An 18,383-nucleotide genomic window follows, 5' to 3' on the forward strand; every position below is an offset into this window, starting at 1 on the left:
GGGCTTCCCTTGTGGCGCAGTGGTTGAGAGTCTGCCTGCCGATGCAGGGGACACGGGTTCGTGCCCCAGTCGGGGAAGATCCCACATGCTGCGGAGCGGCTAGGCCCGTGAGCCATGGCCGCTGAGCCTGCGCGTCCGGAGCCTGTGCTCCTCAACGGGAGAGGCCGCAACAGTGAGAGGCCCGCATACCGCAAAGAAGAAAATAAACATGTAAAAGTTCATAAATAAACCACAATATAACCTGCTCCACATAATATACTGACTGCAGTGTCCTGGGCCTCTCCCATCCTTAGGTAGCCGGAAATTACAACAAAATAATACTTTTCACCTTTGGAAGCCACACCATCTCTCATACCCACCAACCAATTACTTCCTTAGAATTGGAAATTAACCTGAATATCATAAAATATATCTATATAGCATTAGTGATGTAGAATCTTTGTTTAAAGACAATAACTTCAATAGCAGAGGGAACGTCACCATTGCAGGCTTCCGATAACCTCTATATTTCTCAGATTTCATGCTAAATCATATAATGCCATATTGTGTCTGAAGCTATTTTTTCAATAGTCCATTTTCTTAAATGGACGAGCAAAGCCGTAAATACTGAGGAACATTTTGGCTCCCAAATCCTAAAGCCATTCTGACTATGCCTGGGTGATCATGGGGACGTCATCGGAACTACCAGAGGACTGGCTGAAATACCAGTGTTCTGGCCAGCTTAATTAGAAATTATACAGAATCCAATTTTATTTTTTTGTTAAGTAATTCCTATGAGGCTTTTAGGATGTCAGTGTAAAGTCCTTTCATGTGTAATCTTTATCCATTAGATAGGGAACAATGCCAATCCCCGTCATAAATACTTTCACAACCTGACACTGAAAATCCATTGCAGGGCATACGACCTGCAAATAGGATGTGAATCACACACATCCACTCATTCAGACAATCCACAAATATTCATTTTTAAGTCTACTATATGCCAATAATGTACCGGCCTCTCAGATGCTAAACCATGCTAAATGCTGAAACAGACATACTCAGTTCGGGCCCTCCTGGAACTTATTACCTACAGAAGTGCCTTCACTGTAAATGGTCAGGTCTCAGCCAATGCTATTATCATCAGCAGGTGACCAAAGGATAGAGCTTGCTTCCCTTCAGAGGTACAAAACAGTTCTTACACCTGAATGGGATGCAAAGAATCATCTGACTTCTTTTCACCAGGGGATGAATTGAACTGTCCTTGCAGAAGAGATAACATAAGGTGTGAACCCCAGATCCTAGAAACGGGCCAGGCACACGATAAGTGTTCAGCTTTTCAAAAACAAATGAACAATCACTTCCTCTCCTAGATCTTTACACCCTTCCTCTGTTGGCTACTTTCTCTCAGCTTATAAACATCCTCAAATATACACACTTAAAAAAACTCTCAGACCTATGATTCTTTGGATATTCTTGTGGATAACCTAAGTCTCTACCATGCCTTCAAACACCTGTCCTCCCAAAAGCCCACATCTGTACCTTGGGCCCAGACCTATCTACCAGGCCCCTCTAAAGCACTGAAGATGAAGTAAGATCCTCTCGCCACCCCCAATCCCTTTCTACTGTGCTCTGTATCTCTCAAAAAGATGCAGCTGTAAACTGTCACCCACGCTTGCTGCCCTCCCTTTTCTAACTGGTCACCAGGCCTCACCCATTCTCTCTCAGATCTGCAAAACCCGGTCCCACCTTTTATAACTTAAGTGGGACCCTTAGATTACAATTCACCCTGCACCCAATCAACTGCCTTCCACATGGAGGTCCAAGTGAGCCTCTAAACCAGAATTCCATTTCACTGTTCTTTGGTGTTTCCCGCAGCCTTCAGGATAAACATCCAAACTTCTGACAGGACAAACAAGGCGCCTTTCTGTTGGGCCCCACTAAGTTTTCAGTATCGACTCTCATTTCTTTCCCAAACCCTGAGTTCCAGTCCTGTACATTAGTTTTGCCATATTTTCTTACATTTCTCAAACTTCAACACACACTGCTCTCTCCTGCCACCCCAGGAGCTTCTACATACCCTTAGAAAGGACGGCACTTCCTCCAAGAATCCTACCCTGAACTTGCCCTTCCAAGTTTCTGTGCTCTGCAAAGGGGAAAGATGGCGGGGAGGGATACATTAGGAGTTTGGCATTAACATATACACACGACTATATATAAAATAATCAACAAGGACCTACTGCATAGCACAGGGACCTCTACTCCATATCCTGTAACAAAGTGTACGGGAAAAGAATCTGAAAAGGAATGGATATATGTATAACTGAATCACTTTACTGTACACCTGAAACTAACACAATATTGTAAATCAACTATCCTCCAATATAGAATAAAAATTAAATCAAAGAAAAAAGAGATTCTGTGCTCTGTAGCAGCAGAACTCACTTCTTCCAGAGCACTGACTCCTGTGCTTGTGTTTACTTGCTGCCCAGTAGAAGGGAAGATTACCTAGGGCAGAAGCATGGTCTCCAGCAGCCCTTGGTTCTGACAACTCATTCAAGTGCCAGGATACTTTACACACATAACCTGCTTAATTGATTCTAAGAACCCACAGAAAGAGTGGTTTTTAATGTCATTTTACAAGTGTGTGGATTGTAGTGCAAAAGAAACCTGTCCAGGCCACAGAGAGCATAAGCTCTGGAATTCAAACCCTAAGCTGCCTTGACACCGGTGCTCTTTCCACTATATATGATACACCTATTGAAAAAAATTTTTTTTTCCCGAGCCCTGTTTGAATGGAAAGGAAATGAAGCTGGGATATATCCATTTCCTAATCGCTTTGGTGTGTACCAGGCAAAGTCATTCAACAGACCAGGTAACATCTGTGCAACAATGAACGATACTCCAAACTGTGCTAAGTGTTCTACTTTGTAGAGTCTAGAAGCATTAACACAGTGCATCCTTGTAACCGCCACGGAGGCTGGGTCCTGTTAAGCCCATGCTACAGATGAGAACACTGAGACCTTGAAGCCTTAAGGCACTCGGCCGGGGTCACCGAGCTGGCAGGAGTCCTAGGCCGCACGCCCCGTCTAGTGCACGCACACCCGGGCACTGGGCATCGGTTCTAGTGCCCACCCTCCACCTTTAACCATTTAATACCCCGCTTCTCAGCGCCCACACGAGGGCCCCTGGAAGCGGGAAGTACAAAACTGTCTTGAGAAGCCGTGGCTGGAAGCAGCTCTGGATACAGATCACGGGCAGAGGGTGCTCAGGAGCGGCGCCCAGTCTACCCCGCGGAGGCGGTCGGCGTTAAGTCCAGCAGGCCCTCCCTCAGGGAAGCCCGCACGGAGGGCAGAGGCACCGAGTCCTGCAGCGCGCACAGGTCCTCAGAGCGCGAGAAGGAGTCGGCCGTGCTGTCCGGGCGCAGCTTCACCGAGTGTTCATGGCCTGAGCGCGGCCTCGGGGACGCTGGCTGCAGACAGGATGCCCACACCCTCCTGTGGGTCCCGGCTCGCCTCCCGGCCCCTCGGGCGCCCACCGCCCGGCGGCTGCGGCCCCGCATCGTGGGCAGGACCGGCATAGCAGCCAGAAGACATAGGGCCACGGGCCCCAGCTAGGCCGGGGCCTCCATGCCGCGCTCCGGAGCCCACGCGCGGCCTGGTGTTGGCGCGGGCATCAACTGCCTCCCGAGCCGCGGGGTTGCGGCTTAAGCCGTGCGTCCGCACGCAGACCCGCCTCCCCTGACGACGCGGCCTGAGGAGCGGTGTCGGCAGCTTCGAGACTACGGCAGCGCAAAACGTAGGAGGTGTGGAGAATTTGGGGTTTCCAAAAAGCGCTTGCTGACTGATCCAAACAAAAGTGAGACATGGTTGTATCAGCGCATTTTAAAAGTAGTTAAACTCCCTCAAAGTGTCTCTGCTCGCCCCGCCCAGGAGAGAGCGTGAACTCCTTGAGGCACGCAGGAAAGGCTGAGTGAACGTCTGCCTGTGGTCCCTTACCTGGTGCACGGGTGTGTGAATTTCTGCGGAGAGCTCTTAATTTCTGTCGTTTCTGCTGACTTGACACGGTGGTTGGCAAACGGTGACGTGTTCCGTGAATTCAGGACATGATCGTGGTTCCTAATAATCACTTTGTTTTGTACTGACACCTCCACAGAGAATTTACTACTGAATATCCACTTTAGAGAAGAGAAACTGAGGCGTAGGAAGTGAAGTGACTGAGTAAGAGGAAGGACTCAATTGGTGTTAGTAAATTAACCCTGCAAGGAGGCCGTTAGCCTGCGGTGGCTCTAGCGATGCGGCCGCCTACTTAAACCAACCAAAATCTAAGCCTGTCAGCGCCTCAGGGTGACGAACACCGCTGAGGACACCCAGTCACAAACCACCAACTAGGCGTTAAAGCCATAGCAAATCACTCGTTTCCTTGCTTTGCTTCTGCCCTTTTAAAATAAACATCTCTGCAGCTCCTGTGGCTGGAGTGCTCCTCACCTCTTCCGCTTTGTGCTGCCTGAATTGAATCTGTTTTTGCGCACATAAAGTGTTAAAATTTTAAATATGCCTCAGTTTGTCTTGTAAGATTGGCCGTAGAAGTTGGATTTGTGTCCAGTTTCTAGAGCAGTGGTCGTCCTCTGGTCAGGCCTTAGGCGTTACGTGTACAACGTTCCTCTTCTACCACCACCTTCTGGATGGCTCCACCCACTACCAGCTCCCACGCATCAGTTCCCCTAGATGTGGTCAGCAATGGCTTTTACATGCAGCGTGCTCACATTATAACATCGCAGACACTCCTCCGTCCTCCAGCCAGCGTGTGAAGTGAAACATTACCATTCCTGTTGAAGAGTCTCTGGTGTGACCACTTTCCCAAACACAGCCACTCCCCAGCTGACCCTGGGTAACCACTCTTCTGAACTTGGTCTCCATCACTGGCATGGATGTCTTTCTATGTAGGCTACATGTTTAAGTATTCTTAAACTGCATATCGTATTCTATTTTGTTTTCTCTTGTTACTTGCTTTATTTAGTGTTATCTTTGCTAGGTTCATCCATGCTGACACGTAAAGATCTGTCTAGTTCATGTACTTTCCTCGCTACATAGGATTCCCATGTAGGGAAATCCAATAATTTATATGTGCATTTTCCTGTTGATGGACATTTAAATTGTTTCGAATTTTAAGTATGACTTTCTTTTTAAAAAAATTTTATATCCTTTTTAAAGGTTACTTTACATTTACAGTTATTACAAAATATTGGCTATATTCCCTGTGTTGTACAATACATCCTTGAGCCTGTCGTACACCCAGTAGTTTACATCTCTCACTTCCCCACCCCTGTATTGCCCCCTCCTCCCCCTCCGCACTGGCAACCATTAGTTTGTTCTCTATATCGGTGACTCTCCTTCTTTTTTGTTATATTTATTCAATTGTTGTATGTTTTAGATTCCATATATAGGTGATATCCTACAGTGTTTCAGAGTTCAAAAGACTCTCACGACAGAAGCCAAAAGGTAAGAGCCATTTTACATTGATAAAAAGCATTTTAACTATGTAGAAGCAGAAAATGAAAAGAAAGAACTTTGCATTACATTTAATAAAAGCTTAGGGAGATCTTTGTGGTATATTAGTGAACTTATTTGTGGAAATTTAGCCATGTACATTGTGTTGGAGAGGCACCAAGAGTTCAAGGACTCTCACAATTTGAGTACACAATTGCCTTACTTGTAGGCATGGTGGCATCCATTTACATAACAATGATTTGGAGGATGTTGTGTTAGTCAGCTCTTGCTGTGATAATGCTTTGGAACAAATCGACCCAAAACTCAGTTCCATAAACAAGAATTTATTTTTCTTGGACCTATTGGCTAGCTGCAGTGGCTCTCTTTTAGACCTCTAGATGGCTGGTTTTGCTCCGTGTTTTGGGTCAGTTTGAGGTCTGTAACACACATCTTCCTCTGGAGCCCAACTGTGAGGCCGCAGCTCCCAGGCCCTGTCTTCTCACAAAGTTCACTGATACATAAGAGGTGAGCCCAACTGCACAAGCCCATTTAAGGCCTCTGCTGCTCATTGAAGGCCATCATGTCTGCTCACACTTCATTGGCCAAAACATGTCACAGATCTAAGCTGTATTTAGAATATGTGTATCTGTTTAAAGTTGGGTGCCCTCACAGAAGAATATTGCCTTTTGGACAGTGTCACCTTAGCATTTTCATTGGCATTTGCAAACGTGATAAACGCCGTGTGCACTTTTTCACCTTTGAGAACTTTCTGAAATTGTGGGACCATTTCTATTGGAAAAGAGGAAGGTACACTTTAGAACTCAACTCTAGTTATGGCATTGTTGGGAGAAGAATTATTGAGATAAGGTCAATACAAGTGAAAGATTTGGGATCACATTTTCATCATTAACATTAGCATTCTACAGAACATTCCTGGAGAATTGTGATGCTTGCTTTATGTGATTTCTATCATAAATCATTAGAATTTGACCAAGACACTTCAGTGAAACATACATCATACAGCACATCGCATTTTAGTTTTTCCTACCACTCCACACCTTATCATCAATACTTCACCATAACTCAGAAACAGAAACAGAAACTGAGTGAGTTCATTGTTAGCAGACGGGCTTCACAAGCATTACTAGTGGAAGTTCTTCAAATGATAGCAGACAGTTAACTCAAGCCATACAAACAAAACAAAGAATGCTGACTAGAGCAGTTGTGTAGGGAATTATAAAAGATACTGTAATTTCAAATTTCTTCTCCTTTCTTCTCTTAACTAATTTAAAAAGTAAGTGCCTAAACAATATGACTATATTTGGATTGTTCTCTATGTAAAATAAAAAATATATCATATATTTGATGATATGGCACAACGAAGGCAGTGAGAACAAAGCTGTGTTAGAATAAAAATGACAGTAGATCATAAGCTGAATCCGCAGGAAGAAAGGAAGAGAACCAGAAATGGTAAATAGATTAACCCGACAAACTCAAAAATATTTATTTGCTCAACTTTCTTCTCTAAGCTCTTTGAAAAAATAAGCTTGTGAGAAGTAATTATTATAATAATATGTTGTTAAGTATGTAAAATATATAAATGTAATAAAAACAAAAAAGAGGGGAAGGCATACAGCTCTATAAAAGTACAGTTTCTGTTTCTATCTGGAATGAACCTAGTAAAAATCTGAAGAGATTCTGAGATGTATTACATAAGCCCTAGTGCAGCCATTACTCAAACAATGTGGTTAAAAATCATTAAAGGAATTACATGTTACAGTAGAAAATATCTACTTACTATAAAAGGAAAACGGAGGAACAATAACAAAAAAGCAAAAACATGAGACATGTAGAAAACCAAAGGTAAAATGATAGACATAAATAAATCCTACCATATCAATAATAAAAACTAAATGTAAATGAATTAAACAGTACAATCAAAAGGCAGATATTGTCGAACTGGGTATTAAAAAATGTTTTCTATAGGAGACACTGCTTGGATTCAAAAGTCTAATGTGTACAAAGTAAAAGGATGAAAAAATATACATCATGCAAATAGCAACCGTAAGCATTGCTGAAGTGGCTATACTAATACCAGAAAAAATAGACTTTAAAACAAACAAAAAAGTTACTAGATATGAAAAGGGACATTTTATGATAAAGAGAGGGAAGATACAAAAATCTTTAACATATTTGCCCTGAATAAGGTAAAACCAAAATACACGAAGAAGAAAATACCAAAATCCATGAAGAATTGAAGGAAGAAATAGATAATTGCACAACATTAGGTAGAGGCTTCAGTACTCCACAGTCAATAATGGATAGAACAGTTAGGCAGAAGATCAACAACGATATAGAAGAGTTGGACGAGACTATGAATTAACAAGACCTAATAAATGTTTACAGAACACTCAACCAAACAGTAAAATACTCATCCTGCTCAACTACATGTGAAACGTTTTCCAGCATAGATGACATGCTAGGCTGTAAGAGAAGAGATTGAACCCCACATACATTGCTGGTGGGAATGTAAAATGGTGCGGCCATTTTACAAAACAGCTTGAGAGTTCCTGCAAGTGTTAAACATAGAGTTACCCTATGACCCAGCAGTTCCACTACTAAATATATACCTAAGAGAAATAAAAACTTATGTCTGCACAAAAGCTTGTACGTGCATGTTCATAGAAGCGTATTTCTAAAAACAAAAGGTGGAAATAATTCGAATGACAACTGGATAAATGAATAAACAAAATGTGGAATATCCATACAATAGAATAGCATTCAGCTATAGAAAGGAATGATCTATTGATCCATGTTACAACATGGACGAACCATGAAAGCATTATGTAAAGTAAAAGCAGCCACTCACAAAACATCACATATTGTACGGTCCCATTTATATGAAATGCCCAGAATAGCAAATCTGTAGAGACAGGAAGTAGATGAGTGGTTGCCTAGGGCTGAGAGGGTTGAGGAGATTGAAAAAAGCTTGTTCATGTGTAATGGGTTTTTTGTGGGGGGACAGAAATCTAAAATTGGATTGTTGTGATGCTTACACAAGTCTTTTAGTGGTTACACTGAGAACCACTGAATTGTATACATTAAAGTGTTGAAATTATGGTATGTAAATTCCATCCCAATAAAGCTGTTAAAATTATGATAATTTTATATTTATAAATTTGAAAATTCATCGAAAATGACAAGTTCTTTAAAAATGCAAGCTAACAAGACTAACCCAAGAAAGAAAAAATATCTCAAAAACCTATATCTACTGCAAAAGTTGTTTGTATAATTAAGTACCTTTACAGAAAATGATTTCCAGGGATAAATGGCTTTCAAGTAAATTGTTCCAAATATTTAGGGAAGAAATATTGGTAATCTTACATAAAAATCTTCCAGGAGACAGAAAAGTATATATTGCTCAAAATATTTATAAGGCCAACATAAGCTTCAGATCAAAACTAAAAAGAATATTACAAGAATAGAATCACAGGCCAGTTTCCCTTTTGAACATGCATGCAAAATGTGTAAACAGAAGCACAAACTGTATCCATGGTATGTAAAACAATCATATATCACAATCAAAGTAGCTTTATTCTAGTAGTGCAAGGTTGGTTTAATGTTCAAACATGAAACTGATCCCAGGAATGAATTAGAGTGGGGAAAAAGTCATTTAAAACAGAAGTCTTGGGACTTCCCTGGTGGTCCAGTGGTTAGAACTTGGCGCTTTCACTGCTGGGGCCCTAGGGTCTAATTTCTGGTCAGGGAACTAAGATCCTGCAAGCCATGAGGCAGCGCCCCCCCCCCCCAAATAAAAAAGAAGAAAAAGAAGACAACCAGGAGAAGCACAAGATCGAATAAACATAACAGATAACACCTTATGAAAAGTAGGTGAAGATTATGGAATATGCTAAAATTTTAAAACAAAAAGAAACATTTAAAGATTCAAGAGGATGTGACAAATATTGTACATAGGCAAAAAATAAAATAAAATAAAATATACGGATGATGGGAGCCCAAAAATCCAGATGCCCATGTCCTGTCTCTGAAGATTCCCATTCGATGGGTTATGGATTTCCTCTATGTTTAAAAACCTACAGGTGTTATAAAGCAGAAACTAACACACCATTGTAAAGCAATTATACTCCAATAAATATGTTAAAACACAACCAAACAAACCTACAGGTGATTCTGATATGATTCACAGACAATGTAAAGCTTCTGCTTTACAGGAAATAATACTTTTTATTATTTTGTTATTTTATAGTTATATTAACAGTTTGTACTATTGACCGGTAAGTCTGATGTCAAAATGCACTCCCCACTAGGGATATAAAAGGAACTAACAGTCTCTGCGGCTGCTTGGTGGCAGCATGCATGTATTGCCAGGGCAATTATTGTAGGAATCCAAATGAGTGGAACATTTTAGAATTGGAAGACTACATACAGATCATCTAGTCAAGCTTCCAACTATTATAGTTGTGAAAACTAAGGCCCATATAAAAGAAATGATTTATCTCCAAAGAGCGTTAGTGAAAGAGTATGAAATTAAAAATATCTCTGAACTTTTAATTTAGTGCTGTTTTTATTAATCTCATGTATTAGCTTAAACTTCAGTGTGACAGATTTGGGATTGAATTCTTGCTCAGATTTACTGATTGCATGCCTTTTAGTAAGTTACTAAAACATTTTTTTAAAAAAAGATTTATTTATTTATTTTTGGCTGCGTTGGCTCTTCCTTGCTATGCGCGGGCTTTCTCTAGTTGCGGTGAGCGGGGGCTACTCTCTGTTACGGTGCGCGGGCTTCTCATTGTGGTGGCTTCTCTTTGTTGCTGAGCGCGGGGTCTAGGTGTGTGGGCTTCAGCAGTTGTGGTTCACGGGCTCTAGAGTGCAGGCTCAGTAGTTGTGGCGCATGCTCTTAGTTGCTCCATGGCATGTGGGAGCTTCCCGGACCAGGGCTCAAACCCGCGTCCCCTGCACTGGCAGGCAGATTCTTAACCACTACGCCACCAGGGAAGCCCTACTAAAACACTTTTAACTTCACTTTTCACATATGTAAAATGGTGAGCCTTGGCTGATATAGAATATGAGATAACCTAGCACTGTTCTTAACACATACACGTAGTTAACATTTTTTGGCTCTCATCCCTCTTAAACAGCCTCTATCCTCTTAACAATGAAAGTGTGTTTCAGCTAGCAAAGCACCCCAGAGCTGACCACATTCTGGCAAGAGATATAGGATTCTTTTTCTTGCTGGTGGTTCTTTATACCTGATATTTGAACTGCACTGAAACATGAACATCTCTTGTTTATACCGTATTAATGGATTTGATAGATGAATTTTAAAAAGTAATATGCAGGAAAAAAAATAGTAATATGCAGGAATTGAGCTGCCTTACTCTCAAGAAATATAATTCGATAGTGGTGGCTAAAACAATAAACAGTGTTTGGACAGGGAGTCCATATTGGATGTGAACTACTTGTACTCCCATTCGTCTATTAAGAATAAATAGAATCCTTTCAAAATCTGTTTTAAAGCGCAGTTATTTCCTTCTGACTCATTTAAGTTACCTGCAAGAAAAAGACAATCTCCTGAATCCTTGCTTAAAAGGCTTTTAATATAAAGCAGATAATTTTTTGCAACGTTTCCCAAACTTTTCATTATCAAATTGGCTGAGGCTTCTCAACGATTATCATTTCACAACAATATCTCCCTTTTCACCTTTTTTAAAAGAGTTGGCCTCGTAGATGTGCCCTTAAAACAGAGCTTCACTCTCAACTTATTTTAAATTTTGTATTCAAACAGTATGAAGAAAACAGGATCAGGGAATTTAGCCATAGAAGTGAATGGATTACTGATACATGCTACATCATGGATGCAACTAAGTGAAAGAAGTCAGGCACGAAAGGCTCTATATTGTATGGTTGCATTTATATGAAATGTCCAGCAGTGGCAAATCCATACACACGGAAAATACTATACATTAGTGGTTTCCAGGGGTTTGGAAGAGAGGGAAATAGGGAATGACTCCTCAAAATGGGTGTATGTTTCCTCTTGGGGTGATGAAAATGTTTTGTAGTTGGACAGTGGTGATAGTTGCACAACATTGTGACAGTAGTAAATTCCACTGAATGGTACAGTGAATTGTAAAATGATCAAAATGGTGAATTTTGTGTTATGTTCATTTTACTACAATAAAAAGGAGAAAGAATTAGGGAAAGACTTAGAGTTTGGGAAACTAAGGTGAACTGGTCAAGAAAAAGACAGCTCTACTGTTCAGTGTTCTCTCAGCTCTCCCAGTGCATTAATCCTCAGCAAAAAGTAGCCTGAACTTGTCGATGATAGTCATTCAACACAGTCCAGGGAAAAGTAAATAAAATAAAACCCAACTGTTCTTCTTTAGCACATCTATGAAAGGTTAACTTGCTGCTCAGCCACGTGGACATTCATGAAGACGTTTCACTTTAGGTGTCCTCTACTTCAGTACTTTACTCACAGCTCATTCACACATGTAGGCAACAGCATTCATTAATTGGATGGAATCTGCAGTGCTGGTTGTGATGGGTCTCATGAAAAGAAAAGGGAAGGAGGAAAAAGCCTCCACATTGACTTGGTGGTCTTGACGAAATGGATGCAGAAGACAGCTTGAGTGTCAAACTGGAAACTGTTATTTTCCTTTTCCTTTTCTTTTTATCTTTCCTATCAGGTCGTCTGCCCACTTCCCACCCCCTTCTTTCAAACAGGAAAGACACTAATTAGCTGCTTTTTTGTGTTTTTGGTAAAACACCTATTGTTTTGCGTTTCTTGTTGTTCGGTGAACATTATTGTTTTTACTGCCAAATGAGCTTCAGTGGTTGATGTAGGGGGTCTCTTGGGAACTTAACTTTTTCCAGTTTAAGTGGAAAAGCTTTTTTGTTTGAATTGGCTTTTACTGGGTGCTTCAAGGTTTGCTCTTGGCTCTTTGAAGGGGGACTGAATAGCACTGTGTTTCCTTTGAGGTTCCAATGAATAAAGGATCCTATGTCCTGGGCACTTTTTGTTGATTTTGCTGTGTGTCCTCTCTAGTAGCCAGATGCAGATTCCAGGAAAATGACATATAAATGAATATAAGTAATCTAATATTTTTACAATTTGCTTTGGCCATACTCCTGGTCTTATTCTACTTGTAGCAGATGGCTTTAAAGAGTATTAGCTATGTATATATTAAAAATAATATAAATATACCAATATTAAATATTATATTGATGTATAAGTGTAATATACTAATATTTATATTAGTGTATAACAGTTATGTATTATATTAATATATATTTTTGCCTAGCATATATTATATACAAAATATATGAGTAATGAAATGTATTTCTGTGGTTAATATGTTCATAATATTAATATGATATATCCTGTAATATTGATTATAAAACAATTATATCATAATATATAAATGTATAATATTATTATCTGATATAATACACTATAGTTAATATATTCTATATAACAATATATAATGTATTAGTATAATTGTATTATATAATATAAATATAATACATATATAAAACTATATATCTTCTAGTTATACATTACACATACGAGCATGTATAGCTATTTATAATTTTATTGACATAGGAATCTGGTCATCATAACAATTGATGTAAAAATATGCAATATTTTCAATCAAATGGGCCTTAACCTCACTACCTACACATAAGTACTTTTAAAATCTTGAACCCTGTCTAACTCATGCTTCCATATCTCTCAACCCGCTTTTCTACACATGCACGTAGACACACATTTATACACGATATATATGTATACTACCAGTTTTCAGTTGAATGTATATAAATATATAATATATAATTATATTCCTGTGTATGTATACAAATATAAATCAAAGGTATGTGTATAGGTATGTATTTCATATGTTTCTATAAATATACAAATAATGTATGTGTATATAAATACATGACTGTATACATACATACACAGAAATATACTTATTTAAACAAAAGGGACCTAAATATAGTTCTTTAAGAATAAAAAGTTATGTCTCGCTGTTTCAATAACAGTTTATAGTTTTCTACTGTATGTGCTTCTATAATTGTTATGAACATTTCGCGTTTTTGTTGAATGTTGTTTTAATTTTTTGCCTTTTTTTGTTTTTTGTTTGTTTTTTTTTTTGGTACGTAAGCCTCTCGCTGTTGCGGCCTCTCCCGTTGCGGAGCACAGGCTCCGGACGCACAGGCTCAGCGGCCATGGCTCACAGGCCGAGCCGCTCTGCGGCATATGGGACCTTCCCGGACCGGGGCACGAACCCGTGTCCCCTGCATCGGCAGGCGGACTCTCAACCACCGTGCCACCAGGTAAGCCCAGTTTTTTGCCATTATTAATGAAGTTCTGAAGAATACGGTGGGCAAGATTACTTGAAAAACTCTCCTAAAAGAAATGGGTTAGGTATGCTAGGTTAAATGTACACAACTTATTTTTAAGTGCGTGGTTGATTTTGGAAGTGTGCAGTCGAAATTTCCAGGACCCATGAAGGAAGGGTGGTCCATGTGTGAGAGTGATAGCTCTATTAAGAGTGGATTGAAGATCTTGACAGCTTAGAACAGAAGCTGGAAATCCTGTTTTTATGGAGCCAAATGGCAAATATTTTAGGCTTTGTAGACCAAAGAGGCAAAATTGAGGATATTATTTAGGTACTTAGGTAACCATTTAAAATTTAAAATGTTACCAGTTAAAACGTGAAAATTATTCATAGCTCATAGGCCATAAAAAATAGGCAGCTGTCTGGATTTGGAATACAGGCCGTAGTTGAATGACACACCTGGTATAGAGACTTGTTTTTAAATGGCCATGACCACATGGGAGGCAGGAGGTAAGACTCCATCCCTACTAGATGGGAAGTTAGAACTAAACCTACCTATCCCTGGCTTCACCTTGAATGAAAGGGTGTGCCAGGAGAAAAAAATATCTGCTGGCAAAGGGAGACTAAGAGCAAATTCTCTTGGCCTCTGCTCTGGGTAGGAAACAGGTAGGAAATCTTGAGAATTCTGAACCGAAGATCTGTGTTCACAGTGTTTGGGTTGCAAATTTATTTGCGGTCTTGCAAACAGAAGCTAAGAAATTAACTTAAAATGCTCCCAAATCGGTGGTATTCCAAACACAAAACTAAACCCTTTCTGGAGAGGTAGACCTTCAACACAGGCCTACAGCGTTCCCACAGATAAAGTTTAGCTAAATGTGAGCTCATGATCTAAATTTACACAATAATGAAGAAATCAGCTACAAGTGGAGAGAATCAGCAAAAACAATCAATACCAGAATTAAATTCCCAAGGCCATCCATCAGATGTTGGAATTATCAGGTGCCAGGCAGAAAATATACATAAAACTAGAACTGAAACAAGGAGCAAGGATGTTTTAAAAGACTGGGTAGGATCTTTCAAACATTTTTAAAGTACATGTCATTGATAAAGCTAAAAACTCGAAGGTCGTGTAATACAGCAGATTAATCGTGGAGAAGAGTGAAATTATGCTGTTTTTAAAAATATGGCAGGTCAGATTTCCTGCCTAATTATATAAGTTGATTTATCTTAAAAAATACACAGTATTTTAAAGACTTATTGGCTGTAAAATAAGTTAAGGGTATTTCAAAGGGCTTCTCTGCAAAGAGAAGTGAGAAGTAGCAAAACACAGAAAGTCGAGGGGAAAAAATGTCAGTATATACATTGCTATAGGGTCAACTAAGCCTTAGGCCAGCAACTGTGAGGAGGAGCTGACCCTTAGATACGTACAACTAAGCTGGAACCTTCAAAAAGTTCAACTATTTATAAGTAAAAAGATTTATTAAAATTAATAACCAAGTGTTTTAATTGACATCAGAAGAGTAAAACAATAAACCCTGAGAACATAGAAAAATAGACAATAAAGATATGAGCAGAACTTAATAAAACAGAAAGAAGTATAAAATTGAGGTGATTTAGTAAGTCAAAAGAATATTCTTTGAAAAGATTTAAAAAAACAAACTTTGATTAAGCAAAACAAAAATGTAAGTAAACAATATACAGAAAGAATCAGGACAGTGTTATAGCAGAGAGTACAAACAGAGAATATATGAAATGCCAGTAAATTTGAACATTTCTGTAAAGTGGACAATTTCCTAGCTCCTAAAGTTTACCAAAACTGACACAAGAGGAAATTTGTAGCTGGAGTTCTTGCACCAGTAAAGGAATTAAGTCAATAGTTTACAAGCTTTCACCAAGAAAATACCAGACCCGGCCAGATCGTTTGGGAGGTGAATTCTATCCAACTTCTGTTAAACAGATAACATCAATATTAACAAAGAAAAACTTCTAGGGAGTAGCAAAGGAAGAATGCTCCTTTATTCATCTTACGAAGTCTATATAATCCTAATACTGAAAATAGATTAGGACTGTAAGGAAAAAGAAATTTACAGGTCAAATTTACTTGTAAATATAAAAGGAAAAATTTTAAACTATGATATTAGCTACCCAAGTTCACTAGAGTAAGAAAAAGCACGAGCAAGTTAGGTCATCCAATGTAGTTTAATGTCAAGAATATATATCAATAGATTGAAATCACCACATTTTATTTCTTTCATGTGTCTCTTTAAAAAATTGCTATGTACTTATATTGATCTCTCTTGTACTAGGCACTGTGCTAAGTCACTTACATATTTACTCCTTTAAACCTTCTATCATCCCTGGGGGAAAGTTCTATTTTGCTTCCATTTCTTAGCTAAGACTCTAACCCCCAGGAAAGTAAAGCAGCATTTGTAAGTTTTTGTGGATGGTCAGTGACGGGACCAGTACAGGAACATCCAAAGTCTATGCTTGGAAACAGTGCCCCATGTTGACGCTCACATTACAGATGAAAGGAAAGGAACCATGCACTTACCATATAGATTAAATCTCACATTACAGGTTAAAGGAAAGGAACCATGCACTTACATTATAGATTAATACCCACATAACAGGTTAAAGGAAAAAGAAACATGTGCTTCTCTCAAAAGTTGTAAAGGAGGCATATCCATTTCTAAATATATTTCCCAATTTCTTTTGCTTGTTTTCTGACCTTTGTAGTGCATTTTGCCATGAGGAAAATTTTAATTCTTATATAATTAAATGTATCCTTTTTTCTTTGTATCTTAGAAAGGTATTCCTCATGAATAATTTATTTCAAGTCTCCCAGGTTTCTGATACTTTTACACTTTCATTATTTTTTCACTTTTAACTAGTTGCTGTGTCTAGAATTTAGTAATTCTATGATAGCCATATTTTCCCACTTTTGTTGAATAATTTTTGCTGCTGATCCAAAACGTGAATTTTATTTTAATCTCAATTCCCTTATGCTCTTGCATCTAATTTTAAGATGCTTCCTATTCCACTGGTTGTCTTGTCTATCTAAAACAAAATGCTACCTTAAAAATAATGTAATTATAATATAATAAATGTCATTAGTAAACATAATACAGTATATAATAAATAGCATAATATAAAATAACAAAATATAATTTACCATATAACAAGGTCAAAGGAGAGCAAAAGTATACAATCACTTGAAATATCCCCCAAAAGATATTTTATAAAATTCAATATTCATTTGTAATTTAAAAGAAAGAGTAAAATAGGGATTGATGAATGCTTCCAAAATAAGAAATTATATGTCTAAAAGAGAAAGAGGTAAGTGATAGACTTTAGTAACACTGGCAATAAATGCAGGACAAGATGAGGATGCCTGATATAATGTTAAAGAAAAAGTATTATGTAACATTGTGTTTGCAGCACTGATGAGTTCAGTGAAAAGAGAATCTCATAGAAAAGAGTATCTCGTTCTTCTTAATGTATGTACACTTGTCCATTGCATGAACATAACAGCTTATTTAACCAATATGTTACTGATCTGCATCTGGATTTCTAGGTTTTCATGCAATTTTATTATGCACAGTTGTTTCAAACACTAGGACTTCCTCTTATGTTTATATCTTTTGAAAGAAACACTATCTCCACAGATGATTTATCTGTGCTGGCTGCTAGCTGACTTTGGGTACTTCTCAGTTCTTCCCTTTACCTTCCTAGTCAATATGAAAAGGGAAGGCAAGAAGGTCTCCTGTTTCGAGACTGTAAAGATAGGTCTTGGTGATAAAGTCTTGGTGGTAAAGGCTAAAAGTATTAACCCAGAACAAATGTTTTCCCAGCTGTAACTGTGTGTGATTCCCTTGGCTTGATTCCATAGAGGATGTAAGACAAGACTGTAGAACCTGCCCTCAAAGTGCTTCCAGTAGGATGAGCTAAGTCAAGTAAGGTGGCATATCTAATTCAAGACAAAATATCACGTCTCCTTTTCTCTCCTGGCAAAACTTGGTGGAGTGAATGTAGAAGTCACTGTATGCTTTAAATTAAAGCAACACAATAAATCGTGTATTGGAAGGTGATTATTCTGGTCTCTTTGTGGAGACGAATTGGAAATTGTCTAGAAGAAGGAAAATTAGGTTAGCCAAAGTTAAACTCATAAATAATTGAGCATTAATTAAATATCTGTGGTCTGTGTTTCTCTTTGATCATAATTTCTCCCAGTTTATAGACCTCTCTGATACCTGATTAATCCTTGTCAAAGATGCAGTTCACAATGATTATTACTGTGTATTAGGTTTTGCCTGGGCCCTGAAGAAACTATCCTAAATCACCAGCTATGATTGTCACTTGATTTCCTCACAGAGAACAATCAGAACTCCTTGTCTTACGTGGCTTGGGATGAGAAACTAGTTAGTCTCTTAGATACTGTTAGAGGACCCTACAGAGCCCATTGGTGAAAGTTTGGAAAACACTGGGCTTCTTAAAATTGATTCTTGTAGTGCTTCAGGAAAGATCACTGAACCAAAAGGATAACGGTGTTTCT

At 38.8% G+C, this 18,383-nt stretch overlaps 1 protein-coding gene across 1 annotated transcript in view; it reads left to right on the top strand.

Annotated features, from left to right (window-relative positions):
• Window positions 1-5,458: 5,458 nt before the first annotated feature.
• Window positions 5,459-18,383, top strand: part of LOC307175764 (UDP-N-acetylglucosamine--peptide N-acetylglucosaminyltransferase 110 kDa subunit-like) — a 31,851-nt gene continuing 18,926 nt past the window's right edge. The window contains exons 1-2 of the mRNA XM_079901236.1: window positions 5,459-5,480; window positions 13,655-13,826. Of these exons, the coding sequence (XP_079757362.1) occupies window positions 13,719-13,826 (108 nt within the window). The 5' untranslated portion in view covers window positions 5,459-5,480; window positions 13,655-13,718. The remainder of the gene's footprint in view (window positions 5,481-13,654; window positions 13,827-18,383) is intronic.

The sequence above is a fragment of the Stenella coeruleoalba genome, assembly GCF_951394435.1.
Source record: "Stenella coeruleoalba genome assembly, chromosome: 17".
Classification (NCBI taxonomy): Eukaryota; Metazoa; Chordata; class Mammalia; order Artiodactyla; family Delphinidae; genus Stenella; species Stenella coeruleoalba.